Consider the following 19,127-nt stretch of genomic DNA (forward strand, 5'->3'; position numbering starts at 1 on the left):
GAAATTTACAGGGTCGAGTAGCTTCGTGGATGGGACGACGCTGTTGTTGTAGAGTTTGGTGAGGTTACGTCGATGCAAATGACAGTGGTGTTTGGTCAGACAGAAACTCGACTTGGATGTCACTCGATGGAGACGTTCGAGCAGGCTGGGACCGAGGTGTTTCGTCGTTTTTAACTGGGACTAATTGAAGAGCGATATACTTAACGGGAATTTAATGAATGCGGGCAAAGAGAGAGATTTCGCGGGGGGTCTTAACTGGGGTTACCGTGACCCAGCTAGACCGAAAATCCGCCCTAATAATAAGGTAAAAAATTCTTCTACGTCTAATCGTTTCTCTACACGAACGTAATTTGTTTAGAGAGAAGAGTTACACGTTTCAAACTATGTATCACGGTACATCGAATACTGAGATTGTTTTCAGCGGAGCTTAATTGTGTATATTCATATATATATTATATTGTATACCTATGTATGTAAAGAATATACAAATTTCTGCATCGATGCTATAATTTCTAATTGTTACATAATGTTTAAAGATTCTGAATTGTGTACAATGAAAGTGCGAGAAATATGCACAGTTTGTTTGATATATAAACATTGTAATGCGTCTGTTTTATGTTAGTATACAAAAATTGAATGTATTGTTTTGTTACACTCGATTATTTAGCTTTTGATCAAGACTGCCAATGTAAGACTGAACTACTGATGCATGGAATAATCGTTGTTAACATTAAATACGGACAGCATCAATGGGAAACTGTTTTTCGTGCTTTAAGGTGTCTCTTCCACCAGCCACTGCCACAAGATCCTCATCATTCGATTATAAAGACGGTAATCATTGTCTTTGTCTATTGCGCTTTCATTTTTATTTTGATTACTTCCAGGTTTTCCATTTTTACGATAGAATTTTGCAATAGACGCTCTATGTTTATATCAATGTATTTATTTGTTAGTGGTGCTACGTATCATTGTTTGTGATTGCTATAATTTTAGAAACAATGGAACTGAGAGGTTCGTTCTTGCATTCTTGCCAACAAACTGGGCCTTTAGTGCCTGAAACTCATTTAAACGGAAACAGAAAATCAGTAACCACATTAACAACATTCAACAATGTAGGGTCTGATAACTGTGGTTCTATGCCTACTGTACAAAGTAATTTACGTTCGTCAAGGGGATTCTATGCACGTTTATCACCACTGGGTAGATCTGGAACATCATCCGGGCTCAGTACAACCGCTGAATCAAGGCAACAAAAGGAACCATCAGAGAGCAAATTAAATGCTTTATTTGACCAGTATAAGGTAAAATCTAAAGCAGATTTTCTTTTTTCTTTTTTTTATTCATATAAAATATTATATTTCTGTATATAGGATTCGCACGAAGATGTGATCTTAGCCGACGGTATTGAAAGATTTTGTAATGATTTACAATTATCACCAGATGAGTTTAAAGTACTTGTTCTTGCTTGGAAATTGAAGGCAAAACAAATGTGCCAATTTACGCGTCAAGAATTTGTGACAGGCTTGAAAACAATGAAAGTAGACAGTATACGTGGTATACAAGCAAGACTACCAGAAATTGTTCAAGAACTGACTGTAAGCAGTGACTTATTCAAGGATCTCTATCGATTTACATTCCGATTTGGTTTAGATGTAAATTCTGGTCAAAGAATATTACCAGCCGACATGGCAATCGTTCTGTGGAAGCTTGTTTTTACAATACGCGAACCACCTCTTCTATCAAGATGGCTTAAATTTCTTGAGTGTCATCATGTTCGAGGTATACCTAAGGATACATGGAATATGTTTTTGAATTTTGCTGAAAGTATTGGCGATGATCTTAGCGTGTACGATGATGCAGAAGCATGGCCAAGTTTGTTTGATGATTTTGTAGAATATGAAAATGATCAAATGAATCAGAATATCAGTAAAGATGATATTATAAAGAATGATTCTATCGATAAAGTTTAATCGATATATTTTTTATATAATTTTGGTTCTAAACAGGTATTATTCATATACGTTTATCCTTTGTATGAAGTTATTGGGAATTGTTTGACGCCGAAATGGTTAAAAAATAGTTGCTTTATAATATTTTGTATTTGTTTCTTTATTCTTTTTTGTACGTAATATTAAAAAAGAAATAATTACTTGGTATAAAAATTATCACCATTTCTGAAGAATGATCGTTCGTACAATTTCCACTCCGACGCAAATACAAAATTTACAAGTATATCTAATGAATACATTAGGGGCTAAAAATTTCTATACTTCAAATTTATGATATATTATCTATAAGTATGTACAACTATTAAAACAGTGATATTTCTTAAATTTTTGTAAGTACTCTGTTAGAAAAAAAGGGGGGCGTGAAATGTATATCAAGAAAGTATATCATATTATATGAAAATACCTCAAAAATTTGTCTATTGTCTTACTAGAATTTGTATACTGTTTGTATACATTTTTAAACATATGATACAATTTTGGTTAAAAATTGTGTAAACATACTATTGTAAAACAACTTGATCATTTGCGATCATTTGTGATCATAGTTTATAATATCATTTTAAAAGGACGGATGATTTATTTAAATTATGTTCCTATTTATTTTTGTTTTTTAATGCCAATAATAAAAGCCTTGACCATGATTGATGACAAAAATGAGAAATACTAAAATCTATTAACAAATATATTTCGAATGAAATAACATTCATTACACATATGTACATAGTGCCATGTCTTTCGAAAATACTAAAAAAAATTATAAAAATTAATAATAATTAATATATATATATGTATATCACTGAACAAATGTACGACTCATTAATATTTTTGAAAAATTGTGATATGTATTTATATTTACATTGCAATTTCGATCGTTACAAATGACTTGTAGCCTCGTGTAGTACTGCTTTAAAAATGCATTGATAATATGTTCTATGTATCATAAATATGCTTATAGATATATTCAGAATCCTTTCATTTCCAAAACATCTCAGAAGTAGAATATTTAAGCTAAATTATAATAATTAGGAAGTAATAGCAAGGAAAGGTCCTCTGTGTGTCAATACAAAGTGGTATCAATTTTACAAAATTATAAAAATTATTATGGAAATTAAACACTGAAAAGTTAAAGTTAACAGAGCGATACATATATATATATACATATATATATATATTATTAATTTATTTCTGTAACTTAATAGGGGCTTATATAAATCGATGTTTAAACCCAGACTTACCGAAAAGTAGCTTTATATATATACTTTTATATTAGAAGTGTGCTTTATTAAAAATTTTTGTTTCAATAGGTCTTGAAGTTATAGTCTGAAAAGAATATATAATGTTACTTTTATTGTGATAACGTTTAATCAGGTCGAACAATGCTGAAGCATTGTTATTAAAACAGATACAATGCGAAGAATCAAGTGATAAATATAAGTAGAGCTCGAGTCCTAACGCAATAGATATTAACAATAACATTTTCTGCAGATAATAATTGCTTGGTTTTCACTTCTTAACTAAAATACAAATATTAGGGAAGGAATATGATGCATTTAAGAAGCCTGATAATGTCAATAAGCATAAGTTTTCGTACTTTTACAGCAGTCAAATGTCCATGGTCTGATATGTGTTAAAACTACGTTTTATTATTAAATATGATTGACCCATCGCTAGAATGTCGACATTGTTATTGCGAGCTATCTATGTACATAATATATGAATAATATAAAAATTTTAAGCATAATTTTAATAACGTGTATGCATCACGATATGTAAAATCATTTACATATTTTACTGTTACGATAAATATTAAAATTTTGCAGTAATAGTTTTATAAATACTTGAATAGTGAGAAATACATTTTACATTTTTTATCCTTGTGTCACATGCTCTCATCATTCATTAAAACTTATGATATATATATACGCACACATATATATATATATATATAATACAGTTTTAATTCTTTTGGTGTAAAAATGTGTCTAAATAATTGTAACAATGGTCTATAAATAACACAGTTTATAAGCGTGTCATGACACATTGTGTTATCCGAGAAGTTAATATTTGATTACAAGAAACAGTTACAGGGACAAATGGGAGAATTAACGAGGGCCAGAAGCTTTGGTGTCAACTGTTTCGTGTAATCCAAAGAAGTTAAGAATGAGTAATATTGTATGTAATTGCTGATATTGATTCAATGTTATAACATAAAAATTGCAGTATTAAAAATATTTTTCCAGAATTGTATATCAATTTCTGTATCGATATGAATTATAAAATTATATTTTATAAAAACGTAATAGCATTACAATCTAGACTGTCATTTGTAAATCGATATCAATAATACGCATAACAAAAATAAACAATTTTTAGAAAAAAAAAGAACCACGTAATGTTTCAACAGAAGTTTATCCTCTAATTAATTGCGTAGGATAAATAAAGAGGAAAGTTTCAGCGAATTTAGTCGAGTTTATTTGAAACATTCGAAGCTCTTACATTTGAAATTGTTAGCACAAAGAGATATAATCTATCGAGTAAAGTAATGCGATCATTTTTATACGCATAATATGTACTTTATAGCCGCAATTATATATTTTGTAAATTGACTCATGTATTCTATGTCTGATTCATTTTCTTCGAGCTTATAATAACATTGTATAACAAACACGAAATGTCTGTACTAAATTTATTCTTAAGCAAAAGATTATTCTTTTAAATATAATCTATCGAAAGTTATTTTGTACATGATAATACATATTTATTGTACATGAAAAATTCATGCAATATATGTATACATTTTAATAGATCACATTCGCTTTTCATCAATCATACGTATTTTTCATAATAAATCGTTTCATACAATATTCATGCTATAATATTCTCTTAAAAACTATCATTTTTTTTAAACGATAATATCTGCATTTTAATTGATATCAATATCTTAGGAAAAAATAATTTTTGTAACTTTATTCTGGTTGCAACGTTTGAATCTGGTGTTCCTAGATCCTCAGCGATATGATTGGTCCAACGTTATCTCGCAGAATAAAATATTATTATGATATTTAACGATTCATTGTTGATTTAAATCGATTGTATATCGCATATATTGATTAATAATTGCATTAGATTATTTAATGTTTCTCGTGAAAAATAAATGATAATGACGCAAGAAATTGTGGATGACAGAACGTAGACGCCATTAACTATGCCATCTATATGTAAACTCGTTGCTTCATCGCTGTACTATACATGGTTGAATTACTCACTTGGTGTTTTTCGGTTGTGATTGAAGTGTTTTGTTCAGAATGCTTTGGTTTTATCAAAGTCAATACGTATGTGTGTGTACAGGTTAGATATTTGACGGTGTCGGAATTTCTGAAAAAGTACTTGAAAAACTGATTATCGTCGACGAGATATGCCAAATGTTTGGAATCATGTTTGTATGTACCGGATGAAAATACATTTACTGCTTGCGTTATTTGAATTTACTTATTTTGCAGTGAGTATTTCTAGCGGATAAGCGATATCCTCGTCCTTACACGAATTTTCTACTCGTCTTATAACATTGCATCGTAACCTCACAACCATCTCTAATACATTCTTAATTAGCTGATATCGAGCGTTTTATTGTTTCTACTTTTAGTAACCTGTTATAATATAAAAAGAACGTTATTTACCCGTACTCCTCATTGTTAGTGTTTTTTTAATGTATGTATGTAAATAGCTTTACGACGTGCATTATATATACATATATATACATTTTGCAGTCTTCTAATCATTTTCCGTACGAACGTTCCTTACTTTTGACAAACATTTAGCGCAAAATATATATTTTTTATGTCTACTAATACCAATAGTGATATATGGTAATCATATTATCGTATAATACTTACTTTTGATAAGTTATTTCCTAATAATTTTTTAGTTGACCTGTACCACTTGCTTATTTATTGTTTACACTTATTATTCTAATTTGCACTTTGAAATTGTTTTGTTTTAGTGACAACATAATTTTTATCAGTTTCAGTTAAGCAACGCATAATTGAAAATTAACAGCAGCATAAATTACACTAATATTTTTAGCATCAGTGTTCAGTATTGTAAATAGTATATTTTAATCAATTTACATATTAATTTGTTTATTTTTATTGTATGGAATAATGTTAATTATAATATACATGAGATGTGTAGAATACTGATTGAAGATATTTAATATAATTATAGAATTTCATACATGTTCTTTACATGTTTCATATTAAAAAAGAAAGAACTATAGGAAACAATTATATTGGTTACTTTGAAATATAAAACAGATTAGTATAAAATGTATTGTATGCTAACGTTAATTCTTAAATTATTTATAGGTCATGTTATTTGTTATATAAATATAATTTTATATTTAATATATTGTCTATCCCCTTCCTCTCCTGAGAAAAGATCAAATAATATTCAAAGTATTGTATAAAAATTAAGAAATATTATCAATGTATAAGATTAAAAAAATATATTTTCTTTTTGTAAATTTCATATAAGTTGAATATTATTTTATATTTTATTGTTTCTTTTTTCAGGATATATAAATAGCAAAAATGTCAGTACACTACAAATTCAAATCCACCTTAGACTACGATACAGTGTCCTTTGATGGATTGCATATTTCTGTAGCAGATCTAAAGAAGGCAATTTTTCACCAAAAACGTATAGGAAAGAACACTGATTTCGATCTGCAAATAACAAATGCACAAACTAAAGAAGGCAAAAAACCATTTAATATTATATATATATTTTATTTACCTACTTAAAAGTAATTATAACATCAGCAGTGTGAACATCAATGTTTTCATAATATAAAATTGACTTTTAGATTATACAGATGATAATGCATTGATTGCGAAAAATACTAGCCTTATCGTTGCTAGAGTACCATTAACAGTTCAGCAGAAGCGATCGTGGGACAGAAATGAAGCTCCTTCGTTTGGTAACTTAAAAGATGAATCTAATTTAGGTAGAGCTGTAGATCTCACAAGGCTCGATGGCTCCGAAGAAGATAAGATTCGAGCGATGATGACTCAATCTACACAAGATTATGATCCATCAAAGTACATAATTTTATACATAAGTAGAACTTTTTTTATGCTTTATGTATTTGTATAAACATTTCGTTTTGAAAGTTATGTTTTCCTTGAAAGCAATAATGTTTATATTATTATGTATACATTAAAACACGATGTGTATCTTCTACAGTTATATGAAAATACGTGGAGCTAATCAAACTGGTGATGTACCTGCAAATTATCGTTGTTATAAGTGTCATCAACCTGGACATTGGATTAAGAATTGCCCACTTGGGACAAATCAGGAACCCATAGAAATTAAGAAAAGTACAGGTATTCCTAGAAGTTTTATGGTTCCAGTTGAGGGCCCAAGAGTTCCTGGTGCTATGATGACACCAACAGGTCAATATGCTGTGCCAGCTATTGATCAGTAAGTTGAAATAAAAATTCTGATTATTAAAACTGATATATGTACTTAATTTGCTTAATTAGTTCCATTTCTGTAACATAAATATTTCTTTCATTCACAGTCAGGCTTATAAGGAAGGTAAAAAAGAACGTCCACCATTTTCACAAGATCCTGAACCTGCTGTAGAAAATCCAGAAATTCCAGAAGATCTGCAGTGCAATATTTGCAAAGATCTTTTAACAGATGCAGTAATGATTCCATGTTGTGGCAATTCATTTTGCGATGAATGTATGTTTCTTTATTTTCAATATATACATATGCATTTGTTAGAACTTAATGCCAGCTTTTAATATGCCTTTTAAACATTTGCACAGGTATTCGTACATTTTTACTAGAATCTGAAGAACATGAATGTCCAGATTGTAACGAAAAAGATGTTTCACCAGAAACTCTTATCCCAAATCGTTTTTTACGAAATGCTGTAATGAATTTTAAGAATGAGACTGGATATGCTAAAAGGCAGACATATAGACAACCTGCACAAATAAAAAGACAATCTGCAGGACAACTAGAACAGCAAAAAGCTGATCTAGCAACAAGCCAAACATCAAACCAAAGTAAATCTGCTCAACCTTCAAGTACAACTAATATGCCCTCCCAAGAATATTCAGAACCACAGCCAGCAAATTTTGAGTCCACACAACAACAACAATTTTCAGCCAGAACTGCTCAACCACAGACGACAAGTGAGTATAATTCTATCCATATAGATTTATTGTATTTTCTATATATCCATGAAACGATAGTCCGTGAAATCATAATTAATATTTTGTCTTAAGTTTACTTCAATCTGCAATAAAATATATTAAACTTTTCATAATCTAGAGATTAAAACATGATGTGTATCTTCTATCACATGTCAAAATATTATTTTAATCTATTAACATATTATAGTTTAACATCAAATGTAAACTCTGTATGATTATAAATGTATATTTAAAATTCTCTTTATTAGAATATGATCATACGTACAAATATTTTGTTTGAAACAATAGATGCTTGAATTTCTTTCATTAGAAAATATATATGTTTCCGATTGTACAAAGTAAATTAATAAGGATTAATGACTTATCTTATCACTATCCTCAAAGTTATAGAAATAGCTTGGTATAAAAGGGGGGCTATTACAATGGCTGGGAAAAATATTCATATGTTAATAAATATATGATTTTTATTAACAATATCTATTTGTATTTGTTATTTTTGGATAATGCTAAATTAAAACTTTAATTCTTTGGGATTATTGTGATTCTAAATAAGTCCTAATGTAATATTGCTCTGAAAAAGATATTTTTGATAAAAAATCAAGTTTGCCATATGTAAGCCATATTTTTTCAATCTGTGTGTGTAGTAGTAATAATATTATTAACAATTCACGTTATTTTAAAGAAAATATTCTCCTCTACACTTGTAAAGATATTTTAAATAATAATTTCCATTGGTTCATTCTATGGAAGCATATCATTTTTTTAAACAGCATGAGAAAATTGTTAATATTATTTTCGCACAAAATTATTTACTCACGAATCTAATTACCGAGTAAAAGCGCCATTAAAGAAAAATATGCACGATTAATTTAATTTTAATGTTCTTCTGGTTTCATAATAAAAAATTGCAGTTGTTTCACGTTATTTGAAAAAATTGAACTATCGCACAAAAGTACAATATTTTATAGTGGTTAAGCTGTATTCAAATTTACTTAAAATCAGCTGATGTAGGCTTCACTTAACCTCAAATATAAAGATACATTATCATTCGAATTTAACAACGATCGATATAAAAATTATTGAGAACGCTAATTATTCATATAGTAACGTGAAGTATAGAATACAAATAGGTTCTATTTTAGATACTATTTATTTTTAATAGCTGTTCCTGAAACAACATCAGAATCTGATTTGCAAAGTGATTCTGTAACAAAGTTAACAACAGACGAAGAAACAGAGGTTCCACCACCTCCAGGAACAGAACCATTACTCCCAATACCTGCTATTGGGAGCTCACCTGAAAGAGATAGGGAAAGAAGTGATCCTCCAAATCGCGAAAAAAAGGAACGTGAAAATGAATATCCAGGGGAAAGACAATCTAGAGAACGTAGACGAAGTTTCAGTAGAGATGGTCACCGCGATAGGTAAATATATCTTCAGATTGATTTACTAATTCGTAGTATAATTCTACAGCTGTGTAATATATTAGCATTATATATATACTGTAAACTCCAATGCGCAGCCTGTAATGGTTTGATAAATTAATTCGGACAAATAAAATTCCTTAGATTTAAGCATTGGATTATGCTATCAAATTGTATAATGTTATTTTACTTTATGTTATTATTATACTTTAGAAGTGGAGAACGTGGTCGTAGAATGGAGAACTTGCGACCAGTAAATCGTAGACGATCCTTATCTCCGAGACATTCACAGCACAGTGACTATAACTCTCAAGGAGTACTTTTGCCACATTTAATGAACCCACCTCCATCAAAAAATTACCAAGGATTACCACCTGATGATGGTCATTATCCACCTAATATACATTATGATAATACTATACGCAGATCAACTGAAGATCGTCCAGGCACTCCAACAGTAAGTAAAATATTCTAAACTAACACGTATACTTAATAACGTTCGATTAATCGGTAACACGTACATATAAATATTTCAGGTTGATGAACCACATTTACATGTGCCTTCTTCTGGTAACCAGCCACCACTCTTACCTTTTCCACCAGGAGAAGATCGCATCCCTCAGCCAAGCTATAATCAACCTCCACCTAATGTACCACCGCATAATCCACCTTTATTACCGGATCCATATATAAGTCATCGAATACCTTTGTATCCGCATCAACAAGGCTCCCATTATGGGCCACCGCGATATGAAAGACCTCCTTATCAACAACAAGGATACAGACCGTCGCAACCACCTCGAAATTATAATGGACCACCTAGACCAATTAGAGGATTACATCATCGTATGTAGTATTTCATTTGCAAAAGAATATAATTATCACGCTATTGTATTTTCCTACATTTGTATTTAAAAATATATTACATTTTTTCAGTTAGTTATAGAGGATTGCAACCACCACCGCCTGGATTAAGTAGAAACATTCATAATGGTAATCCACCTGGGTAAGTTGATTCATTTCAACACAGATAACTATGTGTATGGTATATAAATGATTTCGCATGCTATATAATATTAATATTATGTTTCAGTATAATTGATGATCCATTAGAAGCTTTTGAACGAATGCTTAGAGAAAAGGATGAGCGAGACAGAAGACTTGGAAAACATAGGAGGCGAAGTAGAACACGATCCAGATCTCGTAGTTATAGTCGATCTAGATCACGTTCATTTGGTCGTAGATCACCATTTCCACCTCGTCTGAGTCGATCTAGAAGTCCTCCTTCCAAACGAAGGTCTTCGAGATCACCTCTACCCCTTAGAGCACGAAGTCGTACTCCGAAACGCAGATCAAGAAGTGGAAGTTTTTCAATCAGCAGGTGAATTCAATTTTATCCTGCACTGTTTCACTGTTTATAATGCCTTTGACATAACTTAAACGAAATAATTTATATTTTTATAGGTCTAGATCATATTCACGCAGTCAATCTCCCAGATTATCTTTGTCACGCGATAGGGACAGAGATAGGGAAAGAGACAGAGAAAGAGATAGAGAAAGGGATAGAGAAAGAGATCGCGACCGTGACCGAGACAGAGATCGTGATCGCGACCGTGAACGGGATCGGGATCGAGATCGGGAACGGGAACGTGATCGCGATCGTGATCGCGAGCGTGACCGTGACCGTGACCGTGATCGTGAAAGGGAACGTGAACGCGATCGCGAACGTGATAGGGAATTACTTCCTAGGTATCGATCACCGGCTAGATCGCCTCCAAGGTATAAATCGATCATTTTTCTGCAAACGTTTAGTTAAATTCGTGTTGCATCATGATTGTGGGTGTAACATTTTGCAGATTTCAAAGGGAAAGAGATCGTGAAAGAGATCGGCCAAGATCACGTGAACCTAGAGATGGATATAACAGTTACTACAATGATTCACCAGCGCATGATTATCAATTCAGAGATCGGGAGAGGGATTTACCCTCTCGCGATAGACCAATGCCGAGATATCCAGTAAGGAACCAACCAGCTCAGCATAATATACCACCTTTGTTGCCGCATCTAGTCCCTGGAAGTCACCCACCACCACTTATGTCACTGGGACCTCCACCTACGGACAGGAAAGACTATTATGATTCCTACAACAGGTATTTCCGCCTCAATAGTACTTTAATTCATGTACACGCTAAGCAGACAGTCTACCGTACCTTATCCTGGTTAAGACTGCACCGGAATTATGGTGAATGTAACGAGAGCGAAATAATCAATTTTATAACTTTTAGAGAAGATGTATACAGATACGTTCTTTTAGAAGCCATATTTATATGTATTTGTATATGTATGAACATACATGTACATATAAATTTAGAAAACTGCGCGCGCGCGTGCACATACACACACATACACGCATTTGCAAAAGTAGTTGCATAAATTGGTATATTAGTACGCGAGAGTTTTAAGAAAAAATGTGATTATCTTTAAGCTTTAGAGAATAATCAAGTTAAGGTAAAAACGTGTATTATACGATTTAGTGTACGATGTAAAAAAAAGTAACTAATTTTAGCAAACAGACTGATTTCTATTAAAGTTTCATTGATTAAAGGTGTGTTTTGTAAAAATGCACAAATTTATGCAGCTATTCAAATAATGTTAAATTTTTGTTGTCAGAAGAATGATATTGTTGATAGTAGCGTGTTGTGAGATTTTCGAGTATGGATTGAGATACAAGTGATAATGTCAAATTGTAAAGAGTTTTTTATTTTCTATCGTAACTGTACTTAGCTAAAAAAGACTTATTTAGTTTCATTCACCTGCATTTCTCTCAATCAAACATTTAATTATTTAATAATGATTAAGACGATAACGATAATAGTAATAATAATATTTTATTGCTATTTACTATGGGCACCGAGGGAATGAAACAGAGTAAAATAATCGGAATAGTTATCAGTTTGACAATAAATTATTAGGTTCTAGATAACATAACGATTATTTTGTATTTATTATTGATTCGAGAAAACAGTCGTTTTTTTACGATACAGATTCTGAGTTAACGAAACACAAACAAATTTCTTTCATAAGTATAGAAGAAAGTACATAAGTTACATTTTAAGCCTTAATACTAAAAATCTAATTGAAAACGCAATGAGTCGATTAAGATGTAGTAAGGAGAAAATGCATGTCATTGCTTTCCTAAACAATGATTTAACTTATATAATCGATATATAAAGTTAATAGGAAAGTGTGTAAACGAATGCGTGTGTCATACACATGTACATGTGTATTTTCTGTTGTATTCTTTTGCTGTATTTTTATTGGAAAATATTGTGCGTACTACGAACAATTCTCATGGAAATATTTAGATAATATTTCTGAAGATAATTCGAGTCTCTATCAAACAACAAAACTTAAATACGATAATTTCCATTATTAATAATAAGCTTTCAATAGCGAACAAGTGAGATTTCATTGGACTTCCTAATGAATAGAACTTTTTTCTTTACACAAATGAATATTTTTATATCTATACGAAACTGTATATAATGTTTTAGTAGTATTTGATATGGGCTTTAAATGTTTCCATTAATTATAAAGAAATTTGAATTTCTCATACATATCGGTTGCTAAGTTGAATACCAGACAATTACTAAAGGGATCTACGCAGTTAACGTGAGATCCTCAAGAATTATATATTTTTAAATGATATATGATTTTTTTTATGATTTCACAAATTAGGGTTTTCATGTAAATTGAAAAACATTTAATTGAAAGGATCTAAATATTTACTTTTTCATAGTTACTTGTATTGTAAATATACTTCATGAAATATTTTATGAATAAGATTTTTATAATTGTTATGGTTCAATAAACGAAACTAAGAAGAAGATCCAATGATCCTTTCTAATTACATGTTCTTCGATAATAAATTTTGTGCTTATTATTAAATCATGCAACATGAATGTGTCAGTTTGCAACAATATGATTTAGAAAACTGATATCTGTTAGACACAGTATTGTATTATTTACGATAGAGTAAACAAATTTTCATTTGCATAATTAAAAGAATACTCATATGATCGATTAATCGTACATGCATAGTTTATATCTTTTTTATAATTCAATGATATTAATATATATAGCAGTATTAAAAATATAAAGATGCTACCTTTTTTTTTTATAATATAACAGATATACAGTTAACTATTGTAAATACTATATTAACTTTAAAACATTTAGGAGACAATTTATAAGAGAAGACTAAGTAAAAGAATTATTAAACTGTACTGTGTTAATAGCAATGGAATGAGTGCGAATAGACATTACTGTCTTGCATTGAAAATCAGGAAAAAAGTTAATACAATATTAAAATATTTGTATCAACATTTCTATAAATTTATGATGCTAGTCGTAAGGTTCAAATTTTTATGAACCAGCAGTGTAACTGTATTACATGCGCGAAGCATACTGTTAAAAGTCACTTTGTCCGGAATAGGTTCATAATAGTACAAGTTAGTTATCCTTATACTTTGGTACTTAATGTAAGCACTGAGCTCTGCTTTCCTTTGTAGAAACATAAGTACTTTCAATTTTGTAACTCTGAATGTTACGTTTTCCTTTCACGATCATTACAGCAGCATTATTTTCAAAGAAAATGTAATTTTGTATTCGCGATGCAACGAAACATTTTTATATGAGAATAACAGATATTTTTGTTGATTTCCTCTTTTTCTTTTTTTCTTTTTTTTTTCTTTTTTTTTCTTTCATTCGTTTATATTCTTATGTTGAATGATTGATTTTGTCATTTGCATGCATATGATATATTATTTGTATGTACATAATGATATTACGTTATGAAATATACAAATACCAAAAAAAAAAAAAGTGAAAGAAGAAGACAGAAGCCAGGAAAAGTGTATATGGCAAGGACCAGCTTGGAGATTGTGGAAGCTACCCAGCTGATTGACTGCATGGTTTCTGAATCAGGTGAATTCAGGGCCAAATCAACATTTGTAACATAGAAAAAAAAAGTTTTCTTTTGCCTATTTTCAATACTTGGAGTAAAAGTTGATTAAAGTATAAAAAATATATTGTATTATGTTTACTAATGTAACAATATTTATGATTCTAATAGCATTTTTTTGGTAAGTAAATTTATACAATATTAACGTCTAAATGAGCGCAGGCATTATGTAAGTTTTGCGCTTATAATGTATTTGAAGTTATAAATGTTGATTTATTTACTTTTCGTTTTTATGACATATTAGATAATAAATATATTTGACAATAGGATAATTTTATCCATTCATCCTTTCAGCTTTAATGTAACTGTTACATTACATATGATTTCAAATTTTCATAGCAGTTTCTCAAAAGAAATGGTAACATTCTTTTCTTTAATAAGTAACAATATTTAGATAACTTAATTGTAATTTTTTGCACTAACACTAATGGACGTACATATAATTAAACAGCAGTAATATACTTTTATATATGTATCTTTATCAGAAAGTATATATAAATCTCTGAATAAAAATTGTAACAACATAGAACCTAAATATCTATGTAGGATACAAGTTAAATGTGTAACAAATTTTAGTTTTATTTCAAATTTTAATCATTTGTAAACCGAGAAAGATTATTATAGCATTGATCTTTTATGATTGATATGTATAGCTTAAATTGGCTTTTCTTAGTTATTCGACAGGAATATAAACATCTTTTGTGGATTTTTTGTCAACAGATATCCAGGACCATCTAGTCAACGTTTCGGTAGTCCTGTACGAGATGTGCCTCACAAAAGATTCGATGATGTCGCGCCTCCTGGAACAGAGGGATACTATGATCTTTCACCACCGGGTGTGGAACTTTCTGAAAGGTCTACACGTGACGATCGTGATCGACGTTTATTAAGAGACCAAGAAGATCGCGAGCATCCTCTTAAAGATCATGATACTATTGAAGAACGAGATAGAGTACCATTAAGAGAAGATAGGTAAAAAAAGGCTGTTTCAATATAAAAATAATTAAACATTTTGATTATACCAATGAGAGCATGCAATTGTACGCCAATGAACACATAAGTAACTTTGTTTTTCCTTATTCAGAGGACGTGAACGTGATGATCGTTTACGTGAAAGGGACGAAAGAGACAGAAGGATTTTGAACAGAGATCGGGAAGATCGCGAGAGGCCAGGATTACCCAGAGACCACGATGACAGGGTACGGGAAAAGGATGATCGTGATAGAAGGGAAAAGGAGAAGGAACGAGACGACAGACACACTAGAGATCGACGAGAGGATGATAGACATTTAGATAAAAAAGATTACGATAAAGACCGGTGTGTACCTTTTTAATATGTATATGATATGTACAATTAGTAAGTAATTTTAAAATGATAAAACCAGTCTTACTATTTCAGTTATAGGGATGAAAGAGATCGTCATAGACAAGATGACAAGAATCGTTCTCGTGAAAAGGATAGACGCGATCGAGATTATGAGTCTGAAAAAGACAGAGATCGACATGAACGTTACGAAAGACGCTCTATGGAAAGAAAGAAGAACAGGAAGAGTCCAACGCCTTACTCGCAGAAATCCAGAACGGATGCGAAAGACATGTCACCTGAACGTATAAAGAAAAAAGAGAAAGATCACGAAGAAAAGAATGAGGAGAAGAAGAAGGAAAAGAAGATTAAGGAGAAGAAGAAGAAGAAAGACGACGAGAAGGAAAAGAAAAAGAAAAAGAAAAAAGAAAAGAAATCAGGACAAAAGGAGACTATGAAAGATGAACCGATCAAATCAGCTGAACACGAAGAATTGATAACGGGGAATACACAGGAAAGCATGTCGCCTGCAAAAACTGATGTTATAAAAGCTGGCAACGAGGAAGAAAATATAGACACAAGAATAGTTTGCATTCCCACTGAAAATACTATCGAAGAATCCATTAAAGAAGAATTTGAAGATAAGTCTTTAGCAATGAATCCAGAACCACCAGAATTTCGTGAAACTAGTCCAGAAAGAATTGATCACACAGAATTTGGGACGAATCCCCCTAATCCTAATTTTAAGCCAATTCCAGAGTTAAAATCCGATATCAAACCCATTGATAGTCTTTATAGTGGACTGGATGATGCAGAAATAAATACTGTAATTACAGAAAAGTATTCTCTACTTTCGGAAAATGAAACAGAGGATAAAACTGCTTTATTGGAGGAAAAATCCCCAAAGAAGGATGAATTTTTAGCTCCATTGCCTGAACTTTCAAAATGGGAGAGAGACGACACCACAGAAAAAACAGATGATATATGCGAATCTCCCATAGAAAAAGTGCAAATGGATGAACCGAAATCCACGAAAGTGGTCACGTCTGAAGTGTTAAAAAGAGCAGAAAACGCAATTTTCCAAAAAGCCATTAATGCCATCAGACCCATTGAAATTAAGAAGATAAGCGAAAGCAGGAAAATACTGTATCAGAATCCAGAGCCTAAAGTACTTGAAGCTGAACCCAATAGGGAACCGAGAAAGAGCGTGAACGTCACGATAAATGTAGGGAGAAATGAAAGAAATGTTGAGATTACAGAGCCAGTGAAGAAAGCGAAATTAGATCGAACAAAATTCAAACCTGTCCCAGAGACTTATTCGCCTACAAGACTTTCCGCCAAGGAACGGTTAGGTGAAAAGGTGGATGAGAACAAGGAAAGGAAAATCAGTCCCCTTAAAAGCTTCTTAGATAGACGCGAACCGAAAGGCGAAAATCAATCTAGAAGTCGATCTCCTAGAAGCAACAGAGATAAGAGAATTTCTCCACTGTTAGATAGACGCGTTGATTCATCGTTACCAATGCCAGGAAACGAACGTAAGGTATTCATTGACGATAGAAAACGAGATAACAAAGATCGAGGTGATCGCTCGAAGGAAAGGAACGAGTTCAGGAATGAACGACACGACATGAGAACAGAAAGAGATCCAAGAGTTGATACTAGAGGAGACTTCAGGTCGGCACGTAACGATTCGAAGACAGAAAGGATAGACAAAGACAGAGAAAAGGATAGAGACAGGGAGAGACGAGGAAGAACACCCTCGTGCACGTTTAAAAGAAACGAGATTTCGAAGATAAATCTTTTGAAAGGTAGAGACGACGAAGATGATAGGCGTAGGGATAAGAAAACGAAAGAAGATAAGAAAAGGAAGAAGGAGCATCGAAGTAGAAGTAAATCTAAGGAACACAAGAAACGGAAGGAGAAGAAACATAAAAAGGACAAGGATAAGAGCTTAGAGAAGAAACAGAAGCACAAAGAAAATATCGGTTTGAAAGATAAACCTGAGAATAACGAAACTAAAATAAATTACGAGAATCCTGAACCTCCGGTTGCAGAATCTATAAAGAAGCAGAGGAAAAATCCAAGGCTTGTGTCTGATCGTAAACGCAGTATGCTCGACGAAGCAAGTTTTGAACCTGATTATAGTGCTTCGGATTCAGAATCGGATGGCGAGGACGGTAAAGTGATGCCATTGCCTGCTAAAAAGCTGAAACTCGACGAGCCAGATATAGAGAAGGAGATGGATATAAAATCGCTTAAAAAGCGATCGAAGTCTACCAGCACTGAAGACTCGTCGAGTAGCTCGGATAGTTCAACAACCGATTCCGAAAGCACAGACGAGTCGCATAAGAAGAAGAAGAAGAAACACAAAAAGCATAAGAAAAAGAAATCCGCGAAAAAGGATAGCAGTTCCGACTCGGATTCTTATTCAGACTCGTCAGAAACAAGTAGCGACGAAGAGAAACATAAAAAGAAATCAAAAAAGTCAAAGAGCAGGAACAAACAAGCAAAGAAGAAGAAGAAATCAAAGCACAAATGACATCATTAGATGTCTTTGATATTTTAAAAGTGAATACTGATAGTAACTTTTCTTTGTGAATGCTTTTTAAATGTAAGATTCTCTACACCAGAATTATTTACAATTATCAGTATGCATCAAACTGAGATTGTTATCTAATATCTATGAAACAATGTAGATGATTTATTCTATATATTTACAATATTATAACAGTGTTCAAAAAGTTGATTTGAACAGACATTACTGATTCATTACTTATTATTAGTAGTCAATAATTTCGTGGGATTAAAAATTTAACAAAACAGTGGATGGTTAAATGAAGTACGACATAATAAATTGTTATATTTAATTCTGAAACATTATTAAGGCCTTTACATGATTGTTCATGTTGCGATTCCATCTCTAAAATGCTGTAAGTAAATTCATTACAGTAAGTGATGTACATTATAGCATTCAGTAGATAATATCTTTAAGAAATCTGATATGATACTTCTAGAGAACCACAGCAGTTATATCTAAGATCTCTAATATCTCAGCATTATATTGTACTTTCGTAATGTAATGTCAATATGTAAAAGACGTCATGAAATAAAAAGACGAAATTCTTTTAATTTATCTTT

The 19,127-nt window shown here is 31.5% G+C and overlaps 2 protein-coding genes across 2 annotated transcripts; both read left to right on the plus strand.

Moving 5' to 3' along the window:
- Nucleotides 1–177: 177 nt before the first annotated feature.
- Nucleotides 178–2,051, plus strand: Sccro3 (defective in cullin neddylation 1 domain containing SCCRO3). The gene is made up of 4 exons (XM_076900360.1): nucleotides 178–304; nucleotides 668–831; nucleotides 994–1,301; nucleotides 1,371–2,051. Exons 2-4 carry the CDS (start codon nucleotides 750–752, stop codon nucleotides 1,968–1,970), a joined length of 990 nt encoding a protein of 329 aa, XP_076756475.1. The 5' UTR covers nucleotides 178–304; nucleotides 668–749; the 3' UTR covers nucleotides 1,971–2,051.
- Nucleotides 2,052–5,251: 3,200 nt separating this feature from the next.
- Nucleotides 5,252–19,122, plus strand: LOC143427523 (uncharacterized). The gene is made up of 16 exons (XM_076901737.1): nucleotides 5,252–5,508; nucleotides 6,581–6,764; nucleotides 6,874–7,108; nucleotides 7,254–7,493; nucleotides 7,594–7,760; nucleotides 7,847–8,218; nucleotides 9,402–9,663; nucleotides 9,877–10,120; nucleotides 10,200–10,509; nucleotides 10,600–10,669; nucleotides 10,757–11,044; nucleotides 11,128–11,442; nucleotides 11,520–11,813; nucleotides 15,407–15,658; nucleotides 15,771–16,004; nucleotides 16,086–19,122. The coding sequence occupies exons 2-16, from the start codon at nucleotides 6,599–6,601 to the stop codon at nucleotides 18,526–18,528; spliced, it is 5,892 nt and encodes a 1,963-aa protein (XP_076757852.1). The 5' UTR covers nucleotides 5,252–5,508; nucleotides 6,581–6,598; the 3' UTR covers nucleotides 18,529–19,122.
- Nucleotides 19,123–19,127: the final 5 nt, after the last annotated feature.

This window comes from Xylocopa sonorina, chromosome 9 (genome assembly GCF_050948175.1).
Source record: "Xylocopa sonorina isolate GNS202 chromosome 9, iyXylSono1_principal, whole genome shotgun sequence".
Lineage (NCBI taxonomy): Eukaryota > Metazoa > Arthropoda > Insecta > Hymenoptera > Apidae > Xylocopa > Xylocopa sonorina.